A 25,591-nucleotide genomic window follows, 5' to 3' on the forward strand; every position below is an offset into this window, starting at 1 on the left:
ACAGGTCGTGAAAGCAAAAGGAATACAATGGTGAAATTCAGCCTCTGACCGATAAATTGACCCCCCCTCTCCCCTTTGAAGTAATTCAGAGCGAATACTAAACAGTGACGACTTCTGCACCCAAAGCAGAGGGACAGAAATCAACATAAAACATTATAACCACTAGAAATAAGAAACAAAGCCAAGCATCAAAATATTTTGAAAGGAAAACTATTGGTCCAATATAAAACCATTACTTATCGTGTTTCTCATTCTGTCTTCGACGTAATTTCCACGCCGCATAATACAGCGAGAACTTTGACAGTGACGACAGAGCTTCCTTCGACGTCTGTGCATTCTTCCACCCTTTCCACGCCGCTGCTGCCTCCGTTGCATTGTGAAGGCTTGAGGAAAATCTTAACGCGCCAGCATGAACAGATATCATGCGGGGGGAGACATTAACCATGCGAAACTGTGAAGAGAACCTCACACGGCTGGCGGCAACGTAGACAAGATGGTCGCACGGGAAGCACCCGCTGCCGTCAAAAAGAAGGGAGTGGTCAAATGTTATTCCCTGCACCTTGTGCACGGTGTAGGCGTAGGCAGGGGCGAGGGGCATCACAACCACACGCACTGCACAAAAACCCTCTCGCAGTTCTGCTGGCATTGAAATGGAGATCCATGGTATGGCAACTTCATTACCATCTGAGTCCATTTGCACAACAGGAACAATCGTTTCATCGCTGTTGTTGTCACCAATATCTTCTGCCGTCTGCTTCCACGGGTCAGGCGCACCACTGAGCTGTTGTTTTCGTTGAAGAAAGGCGTAATGGGATCGTGAGAGCAGCACCTTGAGGTTTGAGGGAAGAAGGTGACGAACGTTGCGGAAAGGCTGAAAGCTGACAATGGTCCCGAGTGAGCCATTGACATACTGTTTATTGAGGTTTCGCAGGAGCATAACTCGGCAACCTACTTTCAGCCGCTTATGCTGGAACAAATAATCGTGTTGAATGATTTTGGAGTACCGTCGCTCAAAGGCTGAACGAAGAGAGCGCTCCAAATAATCATCTTGACGAACTTCCCAAAAGACCGTTCCCCAGAGTTTTCTGGCCACTTCAGCCTCTTTCGTCCTGGCGAGGAACTTGTCACCAATCGCAGCCTGGAGTGCAGACATCGCCTTCACCATCTCATTCCGAGGCTTATCCACGAACCGCACGTACACGCAGAGGTGGCGACAATACCTCGAAGCCACGGGTGGGATCATCGTTCGGACGGCACTGCTTAGGTGGCAACAAGAGCAAAGCTCATACACCAATCTCTCGGCCTCTCGCCGCCACTTCGTGGAATGCATCATCTTATCACGGAAGTGAAGAATAAGCACCTCTTTCAGAGCATTACTTCTACCGCCGCTGTTCCCACAGCCACTCGCTGATGCTCTTGTGCGGCTGCCGCAGCCCGACACCTGAAGTTCACTTCGGAAGCAGCGCTCTTCCCCATCCAACTCGAGCATTTTAGACGCGTTAAATGCAATGACTGCGCGTTTAGTCGGGAACAGGCGAATGGCGTTAGGGTCCTCTGGGTTCCGTACAGCAGATCGCGACAGTCGGTGTGTGAGAACACCGAAGCGCAGTTTGTTAAGGTCGGCAAGGAACGCAGGGTCCTCCGCCTGCCGCACCACTTCACTCAGCCGCACGTGAATCAAGCAATGATGAAAGACGGGACTTTCAAATACAGGACGTGCATAAAAGCGCCTCATGTTACGGCGCCTGCTACCAAGAGAGGGCATGTCATCGCCAGGCTTGGTGTAGAGATGCTTCCCGGCAACGTTTTCGTCATTCAGAGATATCATCACCCCTTTTTTCTCTTCGGTTGAGCCCTGCACTGCATCACCATTACGGTCCAGTCCCTTACAGAGTATCCGCCGTTGATTGGCCTCGTTCCATGAGGCACTGTGCATGAGTTGCATGAAGTCACCGCCAAGTATCACCTGAATCCCACCAAATGGAACGTGTTGGGCTTTACCAGGGGCTGCACGAGCTGCCAAGTCAAGCCCTTCAATGTGACCCGCATGCAGGAGGGACACTTCATCGACGATTATGACATCCAGTGTTGCCAACGAGTCGGGATCGAACCAAATGCGTGGCGAAGCGCCAGCATCTGCTGAACTCTTCTCATCGCCCGAGACAACAGGAACCCCAAAAGTGCCATGAAACGTATTCCCTCCAATCCCAAGTGCGGCGATGCCAGTAGAGGCGGTAAGAGCGACGCGAAGCCCTCTCTTCTCGAGCTTATTGGCAATGCGACGCAGCAAGAAAGACTTTCCTGTCCCGGCATCACCGCCAATAAACAGAGAAGCCCCATTCAAAGCCATCTTGAGTACAATACACTTTTCTGAACTCAGCTTCGGTTCCTCCTCTTCATTCATCGCCTGAGTGCATTCTTGCTCACTATCATTTTTGTCCGTCGGACAAAATGGATTTGAAAGTTCCATAGTAGTAGTTTCCCCCACAGGAAAAGAACGACTATCCTTTGACGCCTTTTCAACGGCTGAATGCTTTTCAACGACATTTGAGTAACGTCCGCCTCGCGACTGTGATAATAGATTCTCCTCATCAGCCAAGGGAAAAGGTTCATTCCCCCTGATCACCCTCTTATGCAACTCACCGTTGTTTGGTCCCTCCTGCATAGCACCATTGGTGACCTGGAGAACTCCACACACATTTGGGTATTGCTTCAAGAGAAGCGGGGGAAGCGCCTTTCGCAGCAGCTGTGCTCGAGAGAACGCCGTATGCATCAAGCTCTGTCTAAAACTTACAATTCAACACCATCAGCAACAGCAGCAGGAGGAGGTGGACGAGAGAAAAGATTGGCCCAGAAAAGTACCGACGGCACGCCATCTGCAATAAGAAAAAAAGAAATCCATGTTGAAAAAACAAATAGCAACGACGCCAAACTGGCAAAGACCAAGAGCGATCGGAATCTATGAACCAAAATTTGTAAAAAAAAGAAATAATCTAAATACCACTTTCAAGGGAGACCGAGGCTCCTCATCTACCGCCTCGATGCACCACGGGTTGGCGGAGAAGATCGTCGAGAATTCAAAGTCTTGCCAGCCGGCCTTGTGGCGGCGGATGTCTTCATGGATGCGGTGCGCAGTTGTAAATTGGCGCGTAACTCAACGAGTTGCCTGTGCTCTTCTGGAGAGAGATACACGGAGTGGCACCGCGTGTCAGGAAGTGTGCACTCCCCTGTCTCACCACGAGACACCAAAACACCACGAAGACGCATGAGTGCAAAGAACTCCGCACCCGTTAATACATCTAGCACTGTTCTATGCGGGTCTGTCCTGACCGGGAGTGCCGGCGATGCTGCACGAGACGAAGTGGAGCGTCGTGCCGTGGCAGTGCTTGGCCGCCGCGGTGTCGGCGCCGTCCTTTGCTGCGCCGAGCACCTCGAAACACTTTCTCTACGCGTCTCGGACGGGCGTCGCGGGCGCGGATCCGCACGTGAAGACTGGGCGGTGCGGCGCACTGGGCATTGCGCCTCGGTGGCGGCGGAAGACCGCGGGGTGCTTGCTCGCACCGGTGTGCACACTGATGCGAACTGCTCCTTCACGTGACGAATAGCATCCCCCACCGCACGCACGCTGGGGCTGCGTGCTTCCACAGCACGCTGCTGAATACTCTCATTCATTGTCGTGCCCTTTGCGTTGGGGGACGTATCGGTGGATGCATCCCGTTCTCTGCCTGCCTGTAGAATCGCAGGTCCCGTCTGCCACACTTCTTGTAGCTTTGGAGACGGGGACTTTGCGCTGTTGTCTGGACTGGAAGGAGGGCTGCGGTAGAGCGTCGGCTTCCGCAGCTTCTCACGCAAGCGGGCCTGGACTGCCTGAAAAGGATCAAAGCCGCGGACCGTCTCTGGGCCAAGCACTGGCGTTGAGGTTGATGTTGGAGGTGCATCTGTGTTCGGGAAGCGCTCGCAATCGTGTGACAGATTTATGTGTGTAGGAGAGGAATCGTAGAACGCCGCTGCACGTGTCGGTTTAGCGACACGCTGAAACAGCGCCGCTGACGTCGCAGCTCCGGCGCGCGGAGCCGGTGCAGCCGCGGGCGTAGTGTCGTAGTACGTGTGCGCCTGCAGGCCCGTGAGGGACTTCTCTGATGGCACCGGTGACGCTGTCTGGCTCTCCTTTCGAATGCCCAGCTGCAGGGTCTCGCCGCCGCTCTGTCGCTGCATTGCCTCCCGCTTAGCCAATTCCACAATACGGCTGAGTCCTCCCTTCGTCGCACAGCCCTCGTTGACGCTGCGCTCCGCCAGCACAGCTGGCCGCTGCTCCGCGCTTCTGCTGGCGTGAACCGCTGCTGGTGATGGATGGGCGGTGTGCTCATCGCGCTGGAAGCTGAGGCTGAGGTTCACCAAGCGGTCGCGCACCTCGTTTATTTTCTTCTCCACGTCTGCAAGCCCCGAGGAAGACATGAACCTTCACACAACTGCCTCTGGAAACAAGAATAGAGCAAAGAAGTGAAACTTAGGCGTGTTACCTAAGTATCACAAGCAACACAGAGAAAAATGGGTACTAAAGGGAACATCAACGAATGCACATCCCAAAAAAAAATTTCTCCGTTTAATTGAACGTACTTTACATTAAAAATGCGGATATCGTGAAGTTCACACAACCTCAAATGCTTTACTGCTGCACGATGAGACGGATTCTTGCTTCCAGTGCCCGCCACACAGGCACAAACCTCTTACCGTGCTCCAGAACGTTTACAATGTCCAACTGAGAAAGAAAATCAAATGCCGCAGTCTCTCGACTTGCCTTCTTCCCGACAAGACGACGGTTGTTGTGGATATCTTGAAGCAACTCACGGTCACCACTAAGCACAACCGTCGGAACGTGCGTCATGGCATGCGCCACCTGCACCATCACAGCATCCGCCGCCTGGCTGTGACCGCCGCAAGGGGTGAAGTGACAACGTCCTTCTGCCACAAGCCGCTGCCACACACTTCGTTTCGCACTGCGCTTCCCCACTCCATCGTGTTGAGGAGAGCTTTGACAAACATTTTCCGCGTCTGGGAATACTCCGTGGTACCGTGTAAAGCAGGAGCCAAAAAAGGACCACACAAACACGTGCTTTAGCAAATCAAAGCCGTCAGACGACCCAGAACCCGGGGGTATTGATTTAAACTGGTTAAAACCGTAATTATCCAGATCCAGCAGTACCACTACCAGTTTCCCTTTGCACCTTTGCTGTAGGCTTGTCAGTCGTGTGGAGGCCTGTACTGTTTCGCAGCGTATGCAGTGACACTTATCGTCCAGCCATGAATCGCCACTCACAAGCCTGGCGTCGAGCAGTGCATCGGTGTCCTTGTCACCTCCCGCAACACAGGAGAATCCCTCTTCACCAGGGCGATGCAGGCGCACGGTGCCACCGATCGCCCCACAGCTTTCACCTTCCAGCTGGCGCGACTTATCATCGTCGATGGCCCCGTGCTGAATCGCATTGTCGGTGTCGCTTCCACTGTCAAAGGCCAGTTCACTGAACATGGCCAAGCAAGCAGTTCAGAGTCGCGTCCCTGTGCGACCTAATGCAATGCAATGTAAAAAAACAACAGAGAAGACACACACAGAAAAGAAAAGGAGCAATTATCAATGAAACCATTTGGTCATCACAAAAATCACAAAAACACCATCAAAAAAGAAAAGAATTAGTAACATCCTTATGCCGCATAAACAATATGCAATGCGCGGCCCACACTGTTCCCCATCATGTACCACCAAAGTATTTTTTTTTTCACTCCTCGCGTGGGCGTTTCTGCTTCACAACTTTCTCGCCTTCCTTCACGCTCTGACATGGCTCGAGCAGAGAACACCGAACACGAGTAATGTCAAGCAACATCCTTCGCCGCCCTGCACCGGAGCGCCTCCCTTCACACAACATGAAGTCAAGCCACGCATCACAGACAAGGTTCGCCACCAAAGAAGGTGCTAGACGCTGGAGGGTTTGGTAGTGTCCATGCAAGGTAAGCACCAGTTCATCGGGTGTGTCACTCACATTTGTGGAGTAGAGCAGCGTGCGGCGAAGCATGCTCAGTACGCTGATCATGCACATCACCCATCGCACCAAATCCGCCACGTCAGCATCCTTTTGAAGTCTGCCCATCTCCTCAAAGGCTGGCTGTATGGTGGGGAGGAGCAGCTGCCGTGCATCCATAGCCAACGATAAGGCGTCGCAAAGAATCAACAGTTGTGCCTTTGCAACAGCGATACGAGATGTGATGAACGCCACAGAAAATGAGCCAGTCGTTATAGATTCCGAACAGAAGTTTAGAACGCCACTAAGAAACAAGTTCACAACGGTCTGCTGCACCCAGTTAGACACCTTCTGTCTCGCCTCTAGCTCTTTTTTAGGGTCGCCAGGTGTGCGCTTACGAACTACAGACACGAGGTACACGTCGAGGCAGTGCAGAACTGAGAAACTTACTGACATGATGGCGTCAATTGAGAGCAGAGGATCTACTGTGGCGTCATCGCAGCAATAGTGCATCACAGCCCATTTCAGAAGCTCCGTGTGCCGCTCCAACACAAACTTCCACAGATCAGCGTCGAGGAGAAGTGGGATGTCGCCAGGGTGCCGCTCGTTGGCGTATGTCTCAAACCACTCCTGCAGAAGATTTAGAGCGAACTCAAGACGCGCAAGGTTCACTGACGCAGGAAAGACCTCCTTCTCCACTATGCGGCACATCGTCACAGCAAAAGCCAAATCAGGTTTGCTCTCGTTGCGACGAAGACACTCCACAAGATTGTCCAAAATCTCTTTACCGCGGTCATCGCACAGATGCTCTTGCGACGAGTCCTGTTTCTGCTTCATCTCGTGCTCGGAAACATCACGGGCCCTTGAACACCACGTACCTTTAAGAGTCTCCTGGGACCTCTTTCGCATCTCTCGGTCCTTGCGTTCATTCACTTCAAAGGCCTTGTACTCCTCGAACAATACCCCACTGTCGAGCTCAGTGCATGGCACGCCGAAATCACGCTTGAAACTGCGTCGCAGGAGCGCCTCCGCTGCAGCTTCATCGTGCTGTAGCAGCACAGCATCAGTAAGCCACTGACGTTCAGCCTTCCCAACTAAACCGTAAGAGTTGAAGAGGTGCGCGGCGTCGTGTGCGAGCCTCTGGAACTGGTAAAGCTCCAAGAAGTATCTTTTCCGCAAGCGCACAATGCATTTATCCACGACATCGTCATTCTCCGCATCACCGGACACTGTTGCATCATCGTCATTATCATTGCCATTCTTTGCCCCATCATCTGCGGCAGAAAGTGTTTGTGACGCGATTTGCTCTGAGAGAGACTCTAGGCGCACCGCAACACTCGACCAGCACCCCCAAAAGGCCACTGCGAAACACTCTCGCTGAGACACCATCAGCTGACGGCACAACGCGGCAAGGCCGCCTGTCTCATCGCGTCCTGACTCTCCTATGAAAAAGCATAGCCCTTCATGCCACTGCCGCCAGCGATGGAGTGGCACCACTAACAGCTGTACGCACCGTGCGTACACGGCATGATAGTGCCGCACAGACTCACTGATAGATTGAACGGATAAGGAATCCAGGGGTGGCAAAACGGAGGGGTTGCACCGTGCCGTTTCGAGGTCGTCTAGGGCCACCTCCCACACGGCGCGAGAAAGGCAAACAGGTCCATTCAGCAACTCAGATCCCACGGCACAGAAGCTATTGACCTTCTGCCGTGAAAGAACACTGCGCAGAGCGGCCATGACGTTTGGCGGCAAGATCAACGACAATCCGCTTCAACTTCTCCGACCTTTATTCTCCAGAAAAGAATCAGGAAAAAGCGCCATTACCAGAGCAACACACCAAGTTTGTGGGGGATCAAGCAAGACTGAGAAAAGAAAAATCGGCACGCAGTCCTGACGGAGAGATTTATCTATGCAGAGTGGCGCCTGCTCCGTGCATGGAGCCGCAGATGGCAGCGACGCGCCTCTCTCTCTCCAGTCTTCAGACAAGAGAAAGGGTATTTTAGAACGCATAACGCGATGTAAGCAAGCCTTTTACTTTCTGTCGTGGGTTCTATGGTTTGCAGAGCCAATCCGTTTTCGAGTAGGGATTGGGCAGTGAATCAAAAAAAACAAAAGGCACATGTTCTTCTTTTTGGCTTAGAGGGGCTCATCATTATTCCTTCTTCCGTGTGCATGCCATTTTTGTGAAAAAGTCGGAGAGTTTCATCTGCCCCTTGGGCTTCGGCAGCGCTTCACTGCCCTCAACCGCTGGCGCCACGGCTGAAGTGGCACCGGCGTTTGTCGCACCTCCCTCACCAAACAACTGCCGAGAAACGGAGTTCGTGGACAGGGAGGAGCTCGTAGAGGGTTCGACTGCCGCTGAGGACGAAGCCAGTGACAAATCCACAGGCCGGGAGCTCGTCTCCCTGCTGGCTGTTGTCTCCGTGGTCTCCGACAGGACCTGTGAGGGGTTGAAAATCGTCTTCGCGACCGTAGGCGGTTGACTGCTCCGCCTGCCCGAAGAGCGAGGCGACTCCTGCGACGTGAGAATGCTTGAGCGCCGTTGCCCACGTGCGGATGGCGTGTCTATCACTTTCACCATCGCTCGCCCCACACCAAAGGCAAAGACGTCCATCTTCGCAAGGCCATTGCCGCCACACAGAGGAATTTCTAACGAAGAACGCTTCTCGCTTTTGCTGGTGTCGTTGTTATCATGGTTGTTGGAATTTGGTCCGGCAGCCACTTCGGACGCAGCTGCTGCTTGTACTGCCGGCGTGGAATGCCCCTCAATCCGCGTGGACTTGAGGGGGCGCATGTAATCTTCCTCATCGTCTAGCAGCAGGCCCATGGCTCTTTCCTGTAGCAGTGCCAAAGGGATGGGAACGGAGAGGAGGCAGCAACACTGCAAACAGCGAAGAAACACAGAGAATGCCAATTTGGATACGGACAAAAAAAACAGCATATCAAAGGGGCGAGAGAAATAGCAATCTCACGAAGAGTAAGATGCGGGAAAAAAAACAAAACAAACAAAAAAGGAAAAATGGAATGTCGTCAAGAGTACAAACTTGGAGACCGGTATCTAGTGAGTCTAGTGAGTATACAACAAACAACCTACAGCCTTCTTCAGTTTTATATCCCAAACTACCTTTTCATCACATTATACACGTTGAACCAAGGAGAGTATGGCAATAAGTGATATTCTGTTTTGTTCTCTCAAAAGAGAAGAGGCGACTTGCTCACGAGAGAATCTGCCGGGGATGCTTCAAGCGGCACCGTGAATCCCTTAAATTCTGGCGGAGTGCTGAAGAGAACCTCCCTGCACGACTTCCTCGCCGACGACTGCATGAGTATGGAGGAGTCATCAGAGGACACCGTTGCCTTGCCGTCTGTGGTGGCATAACCGCCGTGTAGCAACGTTGCCATCGTCGAGGAAGCTGCCTGCGGTGTCTGCTGCCCATCTACATGCAGCTGCTGGCGGTTTTTTGCATTGGTATCTGTCAGCGCCACAGGAGCCCAAGACAAGTCCCCCGCGTCCTTGCGTCTTGTGAAAGGGGCCTTGTTTTTCACCAGTTGTGGTGATGCAGCAGCAGCAACAGGAGCAGCGCGGCGGTCTGTTGTGATCTTCTCTGTCTTGGCAGATTTAGATGGTGGTGCGCCGCTGCGCGTGAGGTGCATCCCCTTTGGCAGCCGCGGATCTACGCGCACCCTCAGTTGGGTGCGTGCGGCCGTGTTAAAGTGGCTGACGATGCGCATCACCTGCTGCCGGTAGTAGCGGTTAAACTCCTCGGAGTTCTGCGGCTGCAGCGCCAACTCTGCGAGCTCGGGAGAGATGGAGTAGCACTTCTGCAGCGTGTAGTTCAGGCGGCCACAGTGGCGACGCAGTTCATCCGCATCTCGTGGAAACGTACGAAGTCCCTCAAAGAAGTCGCTACCATTCGAAAGCATGCTGTGCCCTACCACCTCACGTGTTCTTGTAGTTATCCCTCTCTCGTTCTGATGCCCTCCTTCTACCTCTCTCTCTCTCTCTCTCTCTCTGTGTGTGTGCGCAAATATATGCCCTTTGCCTCCCTTGTTCTCGTTTCGTACGGGGTGAAAGCTTTGACAAAAGCTTCTACGAAAGCCGCCTTCTGTCATTGAGCAACGGAAACAGGAAAAAAAAAACAGACAAAGAATCATTCATTCCTTACAAGCAGCGGTAACTGTGAATCCAAGGAAAGGGGAGGGACGGAAGGACGACGAAGTGAAGCACACTTCTTGCTTTTTTTTTGTGTTTCGTGTTTGGTTTCATCTTGCTTTCTTTCCCCCGATACTGATCGGCCCTCGCATTGGTAAGAGCATGCAAAGTGTTAAGATGGGCGCACTGGTAGGTCTCCCTCCACTCCCCTCTGAGCAGAGAGGTAAGAGAGTGGCGGCGCAGATACGTGCGTCTCGTCTCGTCTTGTTTGGGCTACGACTGCTCTAAGCGTCCCCTTCCCTTTATACCCGAAACGTCAATACACGTGATGGTGTGGGGAGAGATGTGTGTTATTTAGAAAGGCCACTGTGAACGCAACGCATACATAATATTTAACACCACCGGCACCACGACTATCATCACACAGCCCATTTATCTCGCATTCCCTTTCTTATCATCTCTTCTATTCGTGTAGTCGCTCTTCAATGATGCTGCGCGACGATCAGCTGACACCACCAACGAATGATCATTCAGAAGAGGCCGCACGCTCGAATAAAAAAATGCACCGTCCGTCTTTGCAGGTTAAGGCGAAGCGCTCTCCTCCATCTGCGATAGACACACACATCACCTTGTTGGCGATAGGCTCCGGCACCTCCTCCGGTACCGCCTCTTCCCCAGGCATCCGCACTGCCGGGGTTTTCCACTCCTGCGCCAGCGAGGCACTCAACGTCTCCACTGTCGTACGGCCGCCGTTCTCCACCTCACAGAGAAGCGTCTGCGGGTCGACGCGGTAGTGCGTCATGACGTCCTCCGAGGGGATGCGGCCTTCTGAGAGGGGTTGCCACACAGCAGCAGCCCCGTCATACAGACCTGTAACAACAGTGCCAGAGATGTGATCAACCACGACAGGAAATCGGTCAAAGATGGAATCACTTTCATAGAGGGGATCTAAGTACGGCGCGACATAACTCATGACGGGGGCCTTGGAGTACGGCGCATCTGGTCGCCGTAGGTCCCACAGTTTAAGGGACAGGTAGTCGCGCGTCACAACATGATGCGGGCCGAGAAAGTCTGCACCTGAAATGCTACAAAGGATATCACTGTACTGCTCCTGAGACGGGAGGCCTGCGTCATTGACAACGCGTATCGTGGTGGAGTAGCGGCGCTGGGACGTTGAAGGTGCTTCGCGGAGATCACCGATGCCGAGGAGGCCAGAACTCCGACTCACCAGGAAAAGCGAGCTGTGGGTGGGGTGGAAAGCTGCCGACGTGACCAACTCCTCCACCTCATCCATGCGCCCGGAGAGCGGACGGCAGTCAGCAATGCAAATCCCCTTTGAGGCGTCCCCTCCCTCCAGATTCCACCAGAAGACCTGTAGGTCATCGATGCTCAGGAACGACTGGCCATCTGTGCAGACACTGAGGTCCTGCACGGGACTCGAGTGCGAACCAGAAAACACACGCACAGGGAGAATAAGAGACGGAGGCGCAGCGGGAGAAAAATAGCGAGTGTGCGCCAGTTTCCGCCCAAGAACCGCCTCCATCTTCGGGAACGCGTGAAACGGCAAGAAACCCTCCCGCGGCACACGAAACAGTTTGATGACCCGCTCATTAGAGGTCAAATAGTTTATCGTATTTGGCGACTCGTGTGACCGAAGGAAACGGAGTGACTTGACAGTTTGCAAGATTGTAACAGAAGTAAGGCAGTCCATTTCACGCACGTACGCCTGATGGCTATGCTTGCGAATGGGTGGCCGATACAACCCTGCACCATCCGAGTAAAGACATGAACGCTCTGAAAACACCGAGTTGGCAAAGCTTGGTAGATCAAGATCTGTCTGGCTTCGGCTGGAAGTGCTAATGTTGGACTTGCTCTTTCGTGAGATGGACATGGAGGACTGAAAGCGCTTGGCATGGCCCATGTCAAGTTCACAGTAGTTGACCCGACCATTCGCATCCCCAACACACACTGCAAGCGCAGAAGTGCCGTGAACAGGGTCGGGGAGCATGCACATAGCCATAACGCTGACGCTACTCTCTATGATCTCCGTATCGTTTCGCATGACACTGCGTGTATCGCTTGCTTCTGCACTGTTCACAACATGCAGCTCACCTGTTGCCTCGTATTCAACACTGTCAGCGTGAATATCAGGGCTTTCACTATTTCCCTCATTCTTGAAAGACTCAGCTGGGTCAAATGGGTAACCCAATTTCTGCAATAGCTTAAACGATGCACCTGCATGCGGCACCGAGTGATACAGAGCATTTTCCATCTCTGCAGCCTCGTCAGTATTGGCGGCTCGTCTTTGCATTCTGGTGTTGGCAGCTGCCTTCCCTCCTCCAGCCATTGTTGATGTGGCATGCATGTTGTTCGCTCCGTCTCCGTGCTGCTGCTTTACACGTCTGCTGCTAGAGTAGACGCCAGCAGCACCCGCGCCTCGACAGTCGTTGTACTCCCCTCTCCCATCACTGAACCGTGGTGTTACAGCAGGCGAGCTGTGCATTGAGCAATCCTCACGCAGCCGCGTCGGCGCCTCACTCCCTGCCCGGGAGGAACGGTACGACCTTGGTGAGTGTACAGCGGAGTCATGTGCACGCTGTGGTGCCTCACTCCCCGCCCGTGAGCTGCGGTACGAGAATACCTCTGTCTGGCCCTCCGGTGAGGGCGACTCAGCACCATTCTGCTGCGACATGGAGAGATCTTAACCAGCCCTCCTCTCCTCTGCACTGCTGGCAACGAGATGAAATAATTTCCTCTCTACTTTGCAGTTATCTCCCTACGTGGGCAGAGGCAAATCGAAGAGACGAGAGCACAGGGATCATACAACAAGAACATACACAAGCAAAAAGACACATGTACAAAACCGTGTAAGTTACCATAAAGTGCTCTGCGCACTCAAAGGGGAAATCAATGCTCTCTGGCAACTACTTTCGCGAAGAGAGAATAACTGTGATAGTGTAAAGCGACAAGCAGAATGGAAGAGCTGAATGAAAGGGGAAGAGAAGAACACGAAGGCCAGAACGCAGGTGGGAAGAGCAAAATAACTTTACCCGTCGCAAAGCCCATTGACGTTACCATCCATTTCCCCCCACCACACACACAGACGCAGAGGCAACGCTGAAGAAATCCTCACAATTCGCCGTATTTTTGGCGGACAAGAGCAAAACTAGAGGCCATTCGCGCCACGTATGCGGGCTTTCGTGTCGTCTTTGGGCGAAACGTGCTGCGCCCCAATTCCTCCCTTTCCCTCATGGCATCCTTTTCCTGTTTCATTTGCTCCAGTCGCTCCTTGTGCTGCCGCAGGCACTGCTCGTAGCGTGTATAGTTCTTCGGATGCAGCAGAGACTCCACATGTGCGTTGCGCTCGTCGTTAAGGGTGGGACGGAACGGATGGCGCAGCTCCTCTGCCAGCGCCTTTTCCTGCGCCACTTTTCGCGCTTTGCGCCAACGCACGCCGTCGTTCGCCATGCTATTCACGCCGCGGGGCTTCATTGAGCTCGAGACAGCTGTGATCTTTGGCTTGAAGGTGCACGGGTCAACGTACGGCGAACGGTGCTTCTTCACCGCTGATGCAAGCACCGACACATTACCGACTTCTGGCGTCGTGATCACACTGCGGGCGCGCAGCTCCTTTGCGATCTGCACGCTTGTCTCACTGATCTCCGGCTTGAAAGATGGCTTTAATGCCCTTTCAAGATTCCGCACGCCGCGAGAGCGGTTACCGTAGTGCGCATTCTGTCGCTGGAGAAACTCATCAAAACAAGCAATACGATAGCGACGATCTTCACGAAAGCTCTCATTCTTTCTATCGGCCGACCCCAACGATTCCAACAGACCCTCTGCTTGAAGCCTTTGAGCCAGTGGTGACCGATAGTCCGTTTCAACATAAGCGGACGCGCGATCTCTAGATGGACCAAGAACGTTGTGGAGAAATAGCTCAAACATGCCATCACCAACCTGTGAGGCAGTTAGAGCACCACATCGCTCGCGCAAGGACTCCATCTCCTCTTTCTCCAGTAATTCCTGTTCCCCCAGTCCCTCCTCTGGAGACGCTTTTCCAGTCTGCTGATGCGGGTAGAGTCGGTGAAAGACGTCACCCTTCTCATGTGAAGACTTGTGGAACAAGGCATCAGATGTGGGTGAGATCTGGGGATGGAATGTGCACTCTGCGCGCTCCTTCGCCCGCCATTTTTCCTCGGTCCGTTCTCGACGTTCCCTGGACTTTTCTTCCAATCGATGCTTTGTCCCGTCATGGTCCTCTTCGACAGTATCACGTAGATTAGAGAGCTCTATGGTTAGATAATTCAACGTGGCTTTATCATGGACGTACGGCGCTCCCGCAATATCATCAGTTTTCTGCAGTGTTGTCTCCATTGCCCTCGATGGATATTGCACCTCCACTGATGCCACCGTGGCCCCGCTTTCGTCCACGCGGGCCTCTCGAAGTTCCGGCTTGAATTGTGTGTGGTCACCCAGTCGCTTCTCTAGCTCCACCCGCAGCTGCTCGAGCGCGGAATGGCGGGAGGCTGCCCATCCATCTGCTTCCCTCGATTCACCACGTCGTTTTTTTGGTGTACCTTCCGTTTCTGTGGTGACGATATTTGATGCTTTCGAGCCAGCCTGGCTTTCACACCGTTTGGACCGTTGGTGTTGCTCTGATGTACGCTTTTGATGCTCCCCGTATATAATGTTGAGAAATCCACGCACATCGCTGCGACAAGAACCCCTTTCACTCTTGTTGTCTGTTGTTTCGCTCCGCACTGACCGTCTGGGGCGGTCGTAAGTCGCATCCAGGTTGAGTTTCCGCGAGGTTGTGGGACGACTACTTGCGGGTGAACCAAAGGTACCCTCTGTGTTCAGGCTCACACATGTTTGGAACACGGCCTCGTCCTCCCCATCACTCGCTGTTCCAAACGATTGGGCAGAAAACCCTCTCTGCTTCTCAGCAGTCAGCGTACCGTCCGTGTCGGGGCTGCTTGGCAGCTTCTCCATCGTAAGCAAATTCTTAGGATGGAAATAAAAAAAAAAAAATACAAAAAAATAGTAATCAAAATCATTTGCCTTGGGAGCAAAGCATCAATATAAACTCATAATTACCGAACAAGACAAACGTCCATACGCACAAGTTTTAAAGAGAAAATACAAACGCCGAGTAAACCAACCTACCATTGTTTATTTCACGCCGTTGCTATAGATTGATGACGCCTTTGAGTTTATGGGCATTGCGGCGATGTACATTCTCGCACGCGGCCCTAAAGGTTTTAAACTGCTCACGCGCCGCCGATGAGAGGGATTGCTCGAACGCACGCTGCTCACCCTCTCCAAGGTGAGCGAACCATCCAGTAAAGAGCTCAACAAAAGCGTACGGAAAGCCAAGCTCCTCCTCGTCGGTTTGCCCGTGCCACAAGTCTGCAGAAGGTGGCGCTTGAATGGTGTTCGCTGGAACGCCAAGCTCTCTTGCCACCTTGAAGACCTCACTTTTGTGGAGGTCCGAAATTAGCTGCACATCCACGACGCCGTCACCTGCCTTGCAGAAGTAGCCCAAGTAGCCGTCTTCGTCCATGTTTCCCGTGCCCATCACGATGGCAGGGGTGCCTTCCTGCCCATACAGCTGCGCCACATAGTACGCTGCGGGGGTGCGCATGTAGCTGCGCAGCTGCCCACGTGCGAAGTCCTTCCCTTCAATACGCACAGCTGCCTCGACGGTCTTCGACAACTGCTGGTGGAGTGCCGTCTGGTCAATGACAAGATTCTCCGCACCGCAGGACTGTATGTTCTCCCGTCCCCGCTCAAGTGCCCATGCGCTACTGCAGATTGGCTGGCACAAACCGACATTCTTCACAATGGGGCTGTTGGGCATGCGCTGAGCGTGTGCGCACAACGCCAGGACGACCGCCGAATCAATCCCACCCGAGACGCTCGTAACGCACACCTTGAGGCCGCTCTTCGCCATATATTCATTAAGCTTTGTACATTTGTTCTCAATCCATGTAGCCGGCGAAAAGGCACGTTGGATGCGGTACTCCTCGAGCTTTTCTTGAAGTTCCTTGCAGAGGGTAGAAACTGAACTCATCTCTACAGTTGCTTATGTATGTGTGTCTGTGTTTGATGGGTGTATATGTTGGTGTAGATATATGATTCTTCTGGATCCTTCAATGATTAACAAGCAAACAAAAAAGAATGAGGCAAGGGTCACACTTAGTCAAATGTAAAGAAACGATGATAAGAAAGGGAGAAACAAATCAACAGCGGGGGTAGTGGTGGGGAGGGGGGTGAAACAACCAAAAAAAAAATGTTGGGATAAATTACAGAAACCTTCCATAGCCTCATATGGCATACATTTTGAAGCACAACAAAAGGGAGCCTTGAATGCAAGTAGTTGTGTGTGTGTGTGTGTGTGTGTGGTGGGTGGGGTGCACAATACAGTCGTAAACTTCATTCTCTTTGTGTTACCAAAGGGAAATAAAAGCACAGATCCCACACCTTTAACTTGCCGTGTCCAAATCCACCGAAGTGTGCATGCTTAAGAGCAACATTCCACAGTACAAGCAGGCGATGCGTAAAAAAGAAGGCATTTCAGCCGCCAACTTCCGTTGAAAAAGAAGCCAATCGCAAAATGAACATATATTCAGATATATATATAGGGTAAAGCAAGCATACCATTACAAAGAGAGAACAAGTTACAGCTTTGAAGCAAAGTCATTTTATTCTCCCCTTTTCCTTCTCCTTACTTGCTTCCCCTCTACTTCTGTACATTCAATACTCATTTGTGGCATCGGCGTCACCAGTGGCAGGAGCCGCACCTTCCATTGCCAGAGCATCGTCCCCACCGTGAGCTGTCTTTTCGTCAGCTGGGTATTCTTCCTGGGCGTTTTCCCCTTGAGCTTGCACCACGGATGGACTTGTTTTGTCCACTGGGTACTCATCTCCGTCAGGAGGCGCGCTGTCATTGCGAAGTTCATCTGGAGGCACGGCGGGTTTTGTATCTTCAGCTGGGTGCTCCTCTTCCTTGGGAACTGCAGTGGCTTCCTGCAGATTGTCTTGCGGCACAACGGGAGTCACCTCCTCGCATGGATATTCATCTGTTTTGGGTTCCTCTCTCTCGGGTTGATCGGGCGGCACGGCCGAAGCCTCAGCCGGATATTCTTCTTCAGCAGCAGGAGGTGCCGCATCATCTGCAGGTTCTGGCCTCACGTTTGGTGTGTACACCGATGGTACCTGATTGCATATTTCTTCTTGCTGCTTTCCATCTGTTGGATGCACTGCTGCCGGATTGGACTGTCTCTTGCTGTACTCAATGGCCTTCGTCTCCGCGGCTGCGCCTCCCGTGATGTGCGGGTCGGTTCGCTTCGTGCGGAAGCTTTCCATGAGAGACTGCTTGTAGCTTGTCGCCTCTGTTCGGTCTTGTGAGCGCTGGTCTCGCTTGTACTCCTCCATGAACCTCTCCTGCCACAATATGCCCTCCATGATCAAGTCCCTTGGAACATCAGCACGGCTTCTACGCCGCTCGTCAATGTACGTGCGGAGTACCTCCTCCTTGACGGCCTCTTCATGTTCCGTCTCTTGAAGGTCAGACAAGTTCACCAACTCAGCGTGGCGCACCCAAGTGTCATCGTTGATGCAACTTAGGTAGTCACGGATAACCACATCGTCGGGAATCAAAGACTTGTGGATGGCGTCTTCGTCGACAATGAGCTCAGCGAGGGCACCCGTCGTAGCGCCTTCTGCCATACTGACCTTTGTGTTGTATTTGCTTTTGGGGGAATCACTTGTTTCGTTCCCTATTTGTTTCTTACCCTTTTTGCGAAGATTTCCCTCTGTATGCTCCTCTGCGGGGTCGCAGTAATTTATTTACACTATAAAATCTTCCCTCTTTTCAAAGCAAAAACAAAAAACAATAACATCGGAATGAGAGGAGGAGAGGCGTTCATTGAAGCGTCTTGAAGCACCGTCCCAGAAACGCCCACGGCATTCAGTATACGCACAGCAGGATGTATCGCCGATAAGGGGAGGGGAGTTAGTGGACGCATCTCACTTCTTTTGACTGCCACCAACACACCACAGGAATTGAAGGCAGTGGGAAGCAATTAGAAGAAGTTTCATACCATATCCTTCACACCAGTACGTTTGCATCTCTATTTGGCTTGCAGGATACTACATTAACCCTTCCCTGGTCACTAAATGTGTCAAGCAGCAAGAAAAAAAAAAGAGGACAAAGAAAGTCGATGGACCTCCACATTTATATTTCCACCCTCCACAGAAAAGCAACAAAAGGAAAGAAAAAAGAGAGGGGGAAAAACAAAAAACCCCGCAGAGAGCACAGCAATCACAGAGAGAGCATTCACCAGAACAAAAGATATTAGTATTTCTATAGGCGTCTATGGCACTAACAGGTTGTCCTTTAAAAGGAACAATAAAAAAAAAAAAAAGCACTCAACTTGTTGCCACACCGCTGCTGAAGTGAATCACGCCGCAGGCAACACCGTTCGCCTCAGACGCCCCGTGACGCATGACCTGTTCACTGTTGGGTATCGTCACCTCCGCCACACGCAGCTCAAACTTCTGTGAGGACCGTCGGTTCCATACCTCCTGATTGATCACCATCACACCCGACGCGGCCGTAGTGTCGTCAAGCTCCCACTCATCCCTCCGTGTGCTGGTCGCCGCATCCCTCACGCTGCGGTGCGTCACCACCACGAATCTGGGGCGTGTCGAGGGAAGAAACATTACGTGCGGAAACCACTCCGCTGAAGATTCATCAGTAGTCGTTGATTGCAATAGGTGAGACGGCTCACCGTCATCACGCTTGATGCGTTTGGTTTCCTGCTTCACATCATCAATCTGTTCCTCCTTTGCCGGCACGAAGGAGCTGAGACTATCCCACGTCAGCACGGCTGGCTGGCTGCTGTCTTCCAGCGTGGCTCCGGCCTCCGGCACGTAATCCATGCGGAGTGCATTCAGGTGCTTTATATCGTGCTTCACTGCTGGAAGCTCATAAATGGGAGCGTACAGACGGCTCTGGACGAGTGCCTCCACGACGCGACGAAGACTGCCTGTCTGCGTTGGCCACCGCTCCACCATTCGGTCTCGCATGTCGCCCACAACGTTTTCGTTGCATACGCCAAAGTGAATGCCGTTCACTGCGATGCGGCACGGATTCGAACGTACCCACACATCCTGCCCATCCTGTAGACCATACATGGTCGTTGGAATGACAGGTATCTGCGTCACATCGTCTTTGTGAGCAACCAAGACAACCTTGAGACGATGTCGCACGCGTGGGTTGCTGTTGACTGCATAGTAGTTCTCCATCGTCTCCTCAATCGTATCCATGTAGGTACCAAGAAGTTCATCAAACGTTGTCTGCACCGTCGCCATCAGATCCTTTTCAAACTCCTCAAATTCCTTGACAAGTGGCCCACCTATAATGAGCAGATCGGCGCCTCGCAACAACGCGTTCAGTGTCACCGCACTCAATATAGGAGGAATGTCACGCCGAGGGAACGGACCGCTACAGAAGTGGACACGGGTAGGAATTGGCGAAGGAAGCAGTGGTAAAGACGACAACGGTCGTTCAACACTCCACGGAAATTCTGGATACACAGGCAGAACAAAATTACGAACGAGAATAGCCGTCAAGGCACCAGACGAGCTGCGCCTAAAGGGCTCACCCACTATTCCAACCGCCATGCCAGGGTAGACGCCAGTGAATTGCTTCACCAGACGGGTGTAAAGTGAAAGCCTCTGTACATTATGACTGTTGAATGCGGTGTCAGGGGCCACTACTCCTGCAGCTGCGGCCGCCACTGCCGACGAGTCCCCCGCCGTGGTCTCGTCCCCTTCATTTTCCGCTTCAACATGAAGCAATCCATTAGCAGGAGCCGCCTCCTTTGTAAGGGCTTTAATGGGCTCAATGTACGCCTCATCATCTGCAATATCCATGATGGGAAAAAATTCCCACGGAAGTAGTAGTTCTTCACCGATTGCACTTGGGCTGCTCGTCTGGGTGAGGATCCCCAATGCACGAAACGATGACATTTCGGTATTGTTGCCTGGAATGGAGATTGCTTCGTCTACCACTTCACTCTTTATTACAGTGGATTCAACCCCTTCCACCTTTGTCTCGCTACCCAGCGCGGACTCCTCCCAGAGCGGGATCTTGGAGAACATGAGTCGGTAGTACTCCGCTAACCGTTGCCGTGTGCCCGCATAGCCGCTATCCTGTCGGTTGCAGTACAATGTGTCCTTGAAGGACACCGTGTCGCGTGCACACACACCAGCACCATCGGCGTTGGCCAAAGAGGTTTCGGGATCTCTGGAGATGCGCGCAGGCGGGTGCCCCGTGCCGAGTAGAAGGTCAAGATTAGCCGCTGGTTTCCAACGTGGCGCTTGCTGCATGGTAGCCCGTCGATCGCTCTCTACCTCTAAGCCTCATCAGTATTTAGACATATATATATATATATATTGTTTTGTAAAGGGAAACCAAACACAAAAGAGATCAACCAAAAGACATGGGCCTCCTTTTCACCCTCTCAAGGAGGCATACCAAAGTGATAAAACAAAAGTGCCACCACAGCAACATGCAGAAAAGAGATGTTGTCTGGGTGGAAGCTGCATTACTTCAAAAGCACATCCTAACGAAGAACAAAAACTTCCTCTTTGTTATACTCTCACTTAGGCAGTCGCCCCGAACTGCTGAATAGCGTCGTCAAGGCGTGCGCTCATGGCAGCAAACTGCCGGCTCCATGTCCCATCAACAGTAGCAGCTTGCTGAATGTAGCGGTTCATCGGATCTGCCGCCTTCCCAAGGAAAACAGACACAACGGCCAAGTTGGCTGTCGTGTCGGCATCGCTGGAACGCAAGGCCAATGCGTCAAGAAGACTGCGCTCGGCTAAAGCAAAGTCGCCAAGTCCCATTTGTGCAAGTGCCATCAAGTTGTGGGTTAGCACGCTGGGGCCACACCGCATCGAAACCTCTTTAAAACGCTGCATAGCCGTTTGATACGCATCAGAACTCTTTGCCCCTTCCTGGAGGCTTACTATACCGGAGTACAGCACCATAAGTGCGGATTCATCATCCAACTGCTCCATCGCCTTAAGCTCACTGCGCGCCAACTCCGGTCGTCGCATACGCAAGAGTGCTTCAACAGCAATGGCGCGCAGCTCCACGTGCTGACGCAAAGCAGCCGCTCCCTGTGGAGGTGGAAGCTCGTTGATCCAATGCTTCACCAGCTTGAGCGCCCCCGCATTATCCCCCGACGTGAGGAGAGCGCAACCGGTGAGCACTGCTACCTGGCAGTGTGCCACGTTCACCTCCTCTGCGGCTTCTGTCAACTTTGTCAGTGCTGCCGACGCGGAGGGGTTCAGCCCCACGTCGGATGGCTGATTCTTTACAGCCAAACAGAACTCTGCCCAGTTCTTCACAGCCCGCAGTGTTGGGTGCGTGGCAGAGGCCAATTGCGACACAACTGCATCACCTTGGCCAAGTCCAATCTGCGCAAGCGCAAGCAGTAAATCCTTCTCTGCGTTAAATGCTGCCACCTCGTCTGCCTTCCGAAGTGTGGTCTTTGCCCCACTTGCCTCCGCAACAACTTGATGATAGTTGCCCACTGTGAGGGCGTTGCGCACCTCATAGAAAGGATCCCCCATGATGTGCAAGTATATCTATTTTCTTTGTGTCTCTTCCTGAACAAACTACCAGAGATGGTAAGAGTTGCAGGAAGGCATTAAAGAAAAAAATATACGACACAGTACATACACAGACACACACGCGCAATAAAAATAAAAAAAAATTTAAAAATAAAAAGCAAAGTAATATGTATCTTATGATTCTTCTTAAAGAGATAAAGAAATATACTTCATCCATAAATGTAACCGCAATATGTCACCACACTGATTTATTCCCCGTCCTTTTTCGCTACTTCCCTCGATGAGGAATGCCAGACGCCCTCTTATGGTTCCATTCCAGTCGTGCGGAAGAACTCAAGCGTTGCCTCAACGCCAACAAAGGCGGCGCCGTTCGCGGCAAACGCGCGCACGAGGGCAGGAGCAATCCCGCAATAGAGACCTGCAAAGCCACGACGGCTATACAAACGCCTCGCACATCGTGTCCATACCAATGGCTCACCCTCCTTGGCCACCTGTATTCGTGTCTTGATGGTGTCAAGGGGGAATATGACGATCCACTGCGCCACACCAGAGCAGCCGCCGGCGAGTAAGATGCGTGGGACGCTGTAGTTCTTCTCGCCACCAATCATCTGTATAAAAGCACTGTAGGTACAGAGATACACACCAGCCCCAGGAATATCCCGAATCAAAGTCGCACTATACCCCTTAAAGAACACTTTGAGGCCGCCACTCGCATACAAACGTCGCGCGCAGTGCACAGTCCCAAAAGATCGTCGGTTGGGGAAGAGATGCTCCGTCTGCCGGTGTATCTTCACCACTTCAAAGGGATTCATGACCGTCGCATACGCCATGCCGCCCCCACTAGACGCAATGAAGTTTTCAAAGGCGCTCAGCCCCCCGCCTGTGCGGAAGTGCTCTGAGAGGTCTTGTTTTTGATACGTCTCGGTGGCATTGCTTTCAACCATACCTCTGCGCCCATATTCACTGCCGTCCGTGTACTGAAATGTGGCTTGGTCATCATCTTCGTAATAAAACAGAGATGACTGACTATGAATAAAAAAATTAACTATTGTGCTATATATACCAAAGAGAGCCCCGTTGGCAAATCCCACGGCACACATAGGGGCACATACACCCTTGTAAAAGGCTCGAAATCCCTCCTTGTGGTACAACTCCATTGCTGCTCTGCAGCTGCTTTCCGTGGCCGGTGTCACCGAGGCCAGCACGCGTGGCGCACTCACGCTTTGCTGCCAAACCTTTATTGTATCAAACGGGTGCCCTACAAGCAGCACCGCGATTCCGCCCATCCACCCGGCCACAAAATCCGACATGGAATGCTATATATATATATATATATAGATATAGTTCCGTGGAAGCACACCTGCTTACATTAACCCTCCAACTAACCAAAACAAATGAAAAGATCAGTCACTGTACTTCTCACCTGTAAAAAGAAAAAAAAAAGGACAGCAAAGCCCATGTGTAACACACATGATTGTGAAAGGAAAAAAAAACCGGAAGAGACATATGAATCTGATGGGTTTAGAAGCAAGAGTGAACAAAAAAGAGGCGTTCAATTCTAAGCGACAGGAAGATGCTTTACCTCTTTTCACCTCGGTCTGGCCTTTTATTTGCATTAAAGCTCGCATCGTGGAAGTTTTCCAGAAGTAGGTCTGTGAGATATCAAGCAACAACACTGTGAAGGACATCATGCTACCAATACACGCTCCCATTCCCCCCAAAGTCCTTTCACCAGCACGTGGGAATTTACCCCGGGAGGCAATACAATACGTGATGTAGTCAAAACGCCCATGCCTGTATCGTTGTGTTTTTTGAACAGAAAAGAACAAGAATCACAGATGCAAAAAGGTGAATATGCTCTTCACACGCACACCTTTTTCTTTTTTTTGGTCTACTGGATCTTGGCCTGCGCACAAGCACATCGCCCAGAAAAATTACAGCACACATGTAGCAGCGAAAAGGCGATAAGTTTGTTGGCTCTGCCGTTTGCACCTCACACTCCTTCCTTCCATCTCTCTCTCTCTCTCTGTCTCACACACAAAGGGTGTGTGTGTGTGTGTGTTTATATGTATGTGTGTGCCCGCTCCGCTGATTGAAGCAGTTACCCCCACCGTGCATACCACCCGCCGCGGTCTTATCACACCAGCAGAAAAAAAAAAACCTCCCACCCTCACTACATGTAATAAGGTAGTGGAGAGATCTCATTCCCACTTTGCCTTCGGATCCGGCCCCCTCTCCTCTTCACAAGGGGGAGCATTGATGGCATCACGTGGTAACGCCAACTCGGCGCTGCCTGTCTGATCATCCAGAAAATCTTCCAAACCCTCCCCTTTACCTTTTAAGAGAGACTGCTGCTGTTGTTGCTGCAACTGTTTAACCAGGTAGTTCTCGTTTTTTGTTGTGGTGCTGCCACCACCCAAACTGCCGTTCTGGAACGCCTTCGTCTCATCACAGTCAATCGGAGATGGCTGCATCGCCTCACCTTCCACAATAACGGGCTCAATTACGTCACTCTCACCCTCCTGTAAGTCTTTCGGGCGAGATCGAGAGGGGACTGTTCGTTTGAACTGAACAATAACAACAGACATATTGTCACATCCAAGACCAAATGGTTGGGGCGACAGACACCGTTCAATAAGTTCCTCTGCAATCTGGTCTAGGGGAAGCCGGCGCTGAACACGCAGACGCACAAACTCTACTACTTGCTCATTGCTCATCACATCCCATATACCATCGCAAGCAATAACGGCAAACTCGTCTCGATCGCGATTCAAACGGACAAAACGCACTTCAGGTGCACTCGTAACAGCCTGCTGGTCCCACGACACCTGTGTGTTACACTTAAAGCTGAAGTCTCCAATAGCTCGGCTAAGCGCCAGAGCACCGTTGACACGGCGGTTCCATACATACCCGCCTGCTCTTTCTATTCTTGATTGTTCTCCTGGGAGAAACGGTTTGTGGTCGCTGCTGAGCGCCACGGGATCTCCGTCGCGGCACAGAACGGAGCGGCTATCTCCTGCATTGCCGCAGTACAGCTCATCATCCGTAACGAGTAGTACCACTGCTGTACAGCCGCTCCTCTCATTACCATGATTGGTGTGCAAATGTTGGTCAATTGAAATGAAACCGTCGTAAAGCGCTTTTTGATAGTTCTTCTCCGCAAACGCCTGCGTTTTTGAAATAAAATTAAAGATATTACCACCACAGAATTTTGCCGCACTTGAACCACTATGACCGTCAAACACACCGAAGAAACCACCACCGTCGCACAGCATTGCCACGTGATCATCTTCCATTGTACGACGCCATCCTTGCATGCAGCTAAATCCATACGAGAGCCACGGGTTTTCTCCTCGTTTAGACACCTTTTGAACATTTGGCTGATGCATGATGTCGGCGCGCCTAAGCAGATCATGGTAGTCGGCTTCATCACCTGTCACAGCCACGAACCGGAAGAGGTGCTCCAGGAGGTTAAGGGCCCCCAGGAGCCAAAGAAACGCCAGGAGTAGAAGTGCCGTGAGGGGGCCAAATCGTGTTGCAGCCCAATAGGTGACGCACATCGATGCAATGAACAAAACAAAAGAGTGGATGAGGGTAATGCGCCTGTTCGGAAAGGCCCTTGGGGGCAAAGGGCGAATTGGTTTCCCACCAGCCATACTTTTTTTGTTGATGTTATTTTTTTTTTCTTGACTTCGCTTGTAAGTACGAGCGCACAGTGGCTGCCTGCTTCACACAGTGTGTTTCCTAGCTAGGAGTAGAGAGAGTACCTAAT

General features: G+C 52.0%; 14 protein-coding genes across 14 annotated transcripts; all 14 read right to left on the reverse strand.

The window, feature by feature from the left end:
- Nucleotides 1-232: 232 nt before the first annotated feature.
- Nucleotides 233-2,773, reverse strand: DQ04_00091210 (PIF1 helicase-like protein; the record flags this gene model as incomplete). Its single annotated transcript, XM_009308115.1, has 1 exon — nucleotides 233-2,773. The coding sequence occupies one exon, from the start codon at nucleotides 2,771-2,773 to the stop codon at nucleotides 233-235; it is 2,541 nt and encodes an 846-aa protein (XP_009306390.1).
- Nucleotides 2,774-3,030: 257 nt separating this feature from the next.
- DQ04_00091220 (hypothetical protein) lies at nucleotides 3,031-4,455 on the reverse strand (the record flags this gene model as incomplete). Its single annotated transcript, XM_009308116.1, has 1 exon — nucleotides 3,031-4,455. One exon carries the CDS (start codon nucleotides 4,453-4,455, stop codon nucleotides 3,031-3,033), a length of 1,425 nt encoding a protein of 474 aa, XP_009306391.1.
- Nucleotides 4,456-4,666: 211 nt separating this feature from the next.
- Nucleotides 4,667-5,527, reverse strand: DQ04_00091230 (hypothetical protein; the record flags this gene model as incomplete). Its single annotated transcript, XM_009308117.1, has 1 exon — nucleotides 4,667-5,527. The coding sequence occupies one exon, from the start codon at nucleotides 5,525-5,527 to the stop codon at nucleotides 4,667-4,669; it is 861 nt and encodes a 286-aa protein (XP_009306392.1).
- A 247-nt stretch (nucleotides 5,528-5,774) lies between these two features.
- DQ04_00091240 (hypothetical protein) lies at nucleotides 5,775-7,754 on the reverse strand (the record flags this gene model as incomplete). Its single annotated transcript, XM_009308118.1, has 1 exon — nucleotides 5,775-7,754. One exon carries the CDS (start codon nucleotides 7,752-7,754, stop codon nucleotides 5,775-5,777), a length of 1,980 nt encoding a protein of 659 aa, XP_009306393.1.
- Nucleotides 7,755-8,169: 415 nt separating this feature from the next.
- DQ04_00091250 (hypothetical protein) lies at nucleotides 8,170-8,844 on the reverse strand (the record flags this gene model as incomplete). Its single annotated transcript, XM_009308119.1, has 1 exon — nucleotides 8,170-8,844. The coding sequence occupies one exon, from the start codon at nucleotides 8,842-8,844 to the stop codon at nucleotides 8,170-8,172; it is 675 nt and encodes a 224-aa protein (XP_009306394.1).
- A 365-nt stretch (nucleotides 8,845-9,209) lies between these two features.
- On the reverse strand, nucleotides 9,210-9,941 carry DQ04_00091260 (putative chromosomal passenger protein; the record flags this gene model as incomplete). Its single annotated transcript, XM_009308120.1, has 1 exon — nucleotides 9,210-9,941. The coding sequence occupies one exon, from the start codon at nucleotides 9,939-9,941 to the stop codon at nucleotides 9,210-9,212; it is 732 nt and encodes a 243-aa protein (XP_009306395.1).
- A 755-nt stretch (nucleotides 9,942-10,696) lies between these two features.
- DQ04_00091270 (hypothetical protein) lies at nucleotides 10,697-12,862 on the reverse strand (the record flags this gene model as incomplete). Its single annotated transcript, XM_009308121.1, has 1 exon — nucleotides 10,697-12,862. One exon carries the CDS (start codon nucleotides 12,860-12,862, stop codon nucleotides 10,697-10,699), a length of 2,166 nt encoding a protein of 721 aa, XP_009306396.1.
- Nucleotides 12,863-13,299: 437 nt separating this feature from the next.
- On the reverse strand, nucleotides 13,300-15,162 carry DQ04_00091280 (hypothetical protein; the record flags this gene model as incomplete). The annotated part of the gene is made up of 1 exon (XM_009308122.1): nucleotides 13,300-15,162. The coding sequence occupies one exon, from the start codon at nucleotides 15,160-15,162 to the stop codon at nucleotides 13,300-13,302; it is 1,863 nt and encodes a 620-aa protein (XP_009306397.1).
- Nucleotides 15,163-15,358: 196 nt separating this feature from the next.
- DQ04_00091290 (putative NAD synthase) lies at nucleotides 15,359-16,243 on the reverse strand (the record flags this gene model as incomplete). The annotated part of the gene is made up of 1 exon (XM_009308123.1): nucleotides 15,359-16,243. The coding sequence occupies one exon, from the start codon at nucleotides 16,241-16,243 to the stop codon at nucleotides 15,359-15,361; it is 885 nt and encodes a 294-aa protein (XP_009306398.1).
- Nucleotides 16,244-16,926: 683 nt separating this feature from the next.
- On the reverse strand, nucleotides 16,927-17,901 carry DQ04_00091300 (hypothetical protein; the record flags this gene model as incomplete). The annotated part of the gene is made up of 1 exon (XM_009308124.1): nucleotides 16,927-17,901. The coding sequence occupies one exon, from the start codon at nucleotides 17,899-17,901 to the stop codon at nucleotides 16,927-16,929; it is 975 nt and encodes a 324-aa protein (XP_009306399.1).
- Nucleotides 17,902-18,603: 702 nt separating this feature from the next.
- On the reverse strand, nucleotides 18,604-20,568 carry DQ04_00091310 (DNA polymerase alpha subunit B; the record flags this gene model as incomplete). The annotated part of the gene is made up of 1 exon (XM_009308125.1): nucleotides 18,604-20,568. The coding sequence occupies one exon, from the start codon at nucleotides 20,566-20,568 to the stop codon at nucleotides 18,604-18,606; it is 1,965 nt and encodes a 654-aa protein (XP_009306400.1).
- Nucleotides 20,569-20,844: 276 nt separating this feature from the next.
- Nucleotides 20,845-21,819, reverse strand: DQ04_00091320 (coatomer epsilon subunit; the record flags this gene model as incomplete). The annotated part of the gene is made up of 1 exon (XM_009308126.1): nucleotides 20,845-21,819. One exon carries the CDS (start codon nucleotides 21,817-21,819, stop codon nucleotides 20,845-20,847), a length of 975 nt encoding a protein of 324 aa, XP_009306401.1.
- A 302-nt stretch (nucleotides 21,820-22,121) lies between these two features.
- On the reverse strand, nucleotides 22,122-23,105 carry DQ04_00091330 (mitochondrial carrier protein; the record flags this gene model as incomplete). The annotated part of the gene is made up of 1 exon (XM_009308127.1): nucleotides 22,122-23,105. The coding sequence occupies one exon, from the start codon at nucleotides 23,103-23,105 to the stop codon at nucleotides 22,122-22,124; it is 984 nt and encodes a 327-aa protein (XP_009306402.1).
- Nucleotides 23,106-24,020: 915 nt separating this feature from the next.
- DQ04_00091340 (putative protein phosphatase 2C) lies at nucleotides 24,021-25,379 on the reverse strand (the record flags this gene model as incomplete). Its single annotated transcript, XM_009308128.1, has 1 exon — nucleotides 24,021-25,379. One exon carries the CDS (start codon nucleotides 25,377-25,379, stop codon nucleotides 24,021-24,023), a length of 1,359 nt encoding a protein of 452 aa, XP_009306403.1.
- Between the last annotated feature and the right edge of the window lie 212 nt (nucleotides 25,380-25,591).

This window comes from Trypanosoma grayi (assembly GCF_000691245.1).
Source record: "Trypanosoma grayi strain ANR4 Tgr_9_V1, whole genome shotgun sequence".
In the NCBI taxonomy this organism is placed as follows: domain Eukaryota; phylum Euglenozoa; class Kinetoplastea; order Trypanosomatida; family Trypanosomatidae; genus Trypanosoma; species Trypanosoma grayi.